The sequence below is a fragment of the Histoplasma capsulatum genome, genomic scaffold, assembly GCF_000149585.1.
Source record: "Histoplasma capsulatum NAm1 scaffold_8 genomic scaffold, whole genome shotgun sequence".
Classification (NCBI taxonomy): Eukaryota; Fungi; Ascomycota; class Eurotiomycetes; order Onygenales; family Ajellomycetaceae; genus Histoplasma; species Histoplasma mississippiense.
In genome coordinates this window covers 1,366,453-1,369,574 of record NW_001813975.1, presented here as the reverse complement: position 1 = coordinate 1,369,574, position 3,122 = coordinate 1,366,453, and the positions used below count along the sequence as shown (strand labels likewise).

The following is a 3,122-nucleotide window of genomic DNA, read 5'->3' as shown; positions in this document are numbered from 1 at the left end:
AAAATTGGGCCCGGCTGATGTTACTTCACGGAAGCTCGACCTTTTACTCGCACTGTGACACAACCTTTCATGCCTATAATCCACAATGACAATACTGAATCTACCGCATCCGGCAGCAACACTAGCACCGCCAAAGCGCGTAAGACCCTTCTTGATCGTTTCATAAACTCTTTCAGGTGCACAGGCTGAAGAGGAGGACATGACCGTGGAGCTACACTATGCAGCAAAAAGAGCGAAATTTTATAATGAGTTTGGGGACTGCCATCAAGAAATTCAACAGCTGGTAGCTTTCCATTGCGGCCTGACAAACCCCAGCCTGGTACAAGTGCCAGCAATGTTTGGGAAGGATGGTGAGCTTGTGTGGCGGCATGGCAGTTTTAACATGTGTATCCCTGTATCCATAAACCGCGCTGGGCGCAACAATGCTGGAAACTCACTGCCATCTAAACTGGGATTCCGGGTACCTTTACCATATAAGCTTGGGGAAGAAGCCTTTCCTGGCAATGTAGAGGAGAAGGTGCGATCAGAGGCTGCAACATATATCTGGATCAATAAGAACTGCCCGGATATACCGATACCAAAACTGCGAGGGTTTGGAGTGACTGGCGGCCTGAGTGTGAGTCTGCAAGTGTTCCGCAACAGATATCGAGGTTAATTTGCTGATGTTTGGTGAGAGCATAGTTCTGTGAACCTGGAGTTGTTTCACTATGGGAAAGAATCAAGTTCTGTATTTGGCGCTTCGCCCGCTGTTGGTGTGGGAGCAGAGAATTTTCTGACAGCAAATATGTTCCCCGGAAAAGAAGAACATTTCTCGATCATAGCTATATTTTGATGGACTGGATTGAAGATATCAATGTGCAAATGCTCTCCAACGTGTTCTCCAAACCGCATACGGATGCGCGGACTCAAAATCTTTATCGAAGTCTTTCAAGAATCATGATTTCCCTTGCGAGAATTCCACAGCGTCGAATTGGCTCTTGGACTATTAACAATGACGGCCAGATCAGCTTAACCAACCGTCCTATGCTCTACCATCTTCATCAGTTAGAGAATTGGTCTATTCCAACGGATATTCCTCGAAATATAACCTATACAAATGCTGATAGTTTCTATCTTGACTTACTTACCAGTCATGATAATCGCCTGCAGTATCAGAAGAATGCTGTCTTTGATGAGATCGACGCACGTTCCCAAGCCAAAGATCTACTGCTTATGAGAGCACTTCTACCGCAATTCACTTACCGACATCTTCGTTCCGGTCCTTTTGTTATGCAGTTCACGGATATGCATGCCAGCAACGTTTTTGTTGATGAGAATTGGAATATCAAGCATGTTATTGATCTTGAGTGGACATGCTCCCTGCCCTTAGGGAATTTGCGGCCACCATTTTGGTTAACAGGAAAAGGGGTTGATGAAATCGAAGATGCGGAACACGAACGGTTCAAGGCTTGCTACAACCAGTTTGTGGATATATTTGAACAAGTGGAGGCGAGTACAAACACGCCGCTATGTCATGATGGGAATCTCTATTCTCGGGGTACGCTTATGAAGACAGCGCTAGATAACTGTCAATACTGGTATTTGAGTGCATTGCATACTCCAAAGGGCTTATTCAATCTTTTCAGGACGCATCTTGAGCCAATGTTTGACAAGGCGCCTAAAGCGGTCATTCGGGAAGGAGTGTCCCCATTTTGGAAGCCTGGAATGACTTCATTTGTGAATTCAAAGGTGGATGAACATACTCGATACCTGGAAGAGGTCCGCGACATCGTTAATGGCATCTCTAGTCATTGAACTAGACTAGAGAAGTAGAATTTCAACAGAATCAAGACTCATATTGCAATAGCACGATGCTTAACATGACAAGAGACCTTGAGATATCTCTCTGTGTATTTATTGTCGCCTTCTAGCACGTCTGGCCTCATGACCACTGCTGCTCATTTGCTGAGTTGCTGTAGGGTTTTCAGTCATCCGAGCAGTATATGTCTCGCCCGTCCTTTCTTCTGGCGATGCAGGCGGCCCCCCATGTTCCAAGGCAGATGCTGTCAGTGCCCTTTCCTCCTTAATAGTTTCAATGTTGGGTTCAATGCTTGTGGAGGAATGTTGTGTCGCCGGACTGCTGCCAGCAGAATGCTGAGATCTAGATTGATGTTCTGAAGGAGCACTACCCGGAGTGCTACCTGCCACGGTCGAGGTATCGGGGCTCCAGCGACTGATCTCTTGATACGTGGGATGGCTGGCAGCTGTTTGGCTTGAGGTTGAGCTGCGCTGCGTGCCGCTCTCTTGTAAATGCAAATTGCCAGACGTCTGATTAGGGTCTGTTTGCGTGGAGGTAGACATGGCCGTTGGCTTGCGCTTCTTTTGTTCTCACAGTTAGCCACTGAAATGTTTTCGTCGTGAGACCGTACTGTAGTCATGCTGTTACCTTTGGTGTTTTTAACAACTTTATCCTGCGTTCTACTTTTATCTTGATGGTAGATTGAAAGATACGAACTTGTCAGAGAAATTGGAATCCAAGGATTGTTGAGAGAAGTTGTAACCTTGTAGGAACTGCCATATGGCCTTTTCATCCATGCATAGGTGCCTGATTTCATACCCCGCCCAACACGCCTTCTAACTGCACCAGTGATTTTACGTTATCAAAGAATGGTGTGATGAATGTATTCATGGCTAGCTAAAGAGTATGAACAAGGGTATTTCTCTCTGCTATCTAAAAAAAAAAAGAATTAAACAAAGAAGTAAGAAAAGAGACTAAGGACTGTACCTGTCATTGCCCCCATTAGCCATGACAGCCTGCCCTATACGTGCTGCGATAGAATCCCCCCACGCATCTCAAGTCTTAATGAGGAACCAATCGAAAAAGAGAGGTTCTCATGCTTCAGGACCTCCACGATGTGCGATTAGCCGCCGTCTCCGTTACCAGCAGCTCGGAGGAACACTAAAGAGGATGCGCCTTAAAGGAAAACGCCTATTGCTGGTGGAACTGGACGCACCTGCTATTCTATTCACTCCTCGCTTTCGTACCTGGTGTAACTAATTCGACCCTATGGCCATGTCAAGCCCACCACAGCTCCCACTCTCCAATGGGTGCACCCATTAATTGGAAGCAAGTCTAGGAGGCT

The 3,122-nt window shown here is 46.3% G+C and overlaps 1 protein-coding gene across 1 annotated transcript; it reads left to right on the top strand.

Moving 5' to 3' along the window:
- Window positions 1-69: 69 nt before the first annotated feature.
- HCAG_07368 (predicted protein) lies at window positions 70-655 on the top strand (the record flags this gene model as incomplete). Its single annotated transcript, XM_001537896.1, has 2 exons — window positions 70-139; window positions 177-655. The coding sequence occupies 2 exons, from the start codon at window positions 70-72 to the stop codon at window positions 653-655; spliced, it is 549 nt and encodes a 182-aa protein (XP_001537946.1).
- Between the last annotated feature and the right edge of the window lie 2,467 nt (window positions 656-3,122).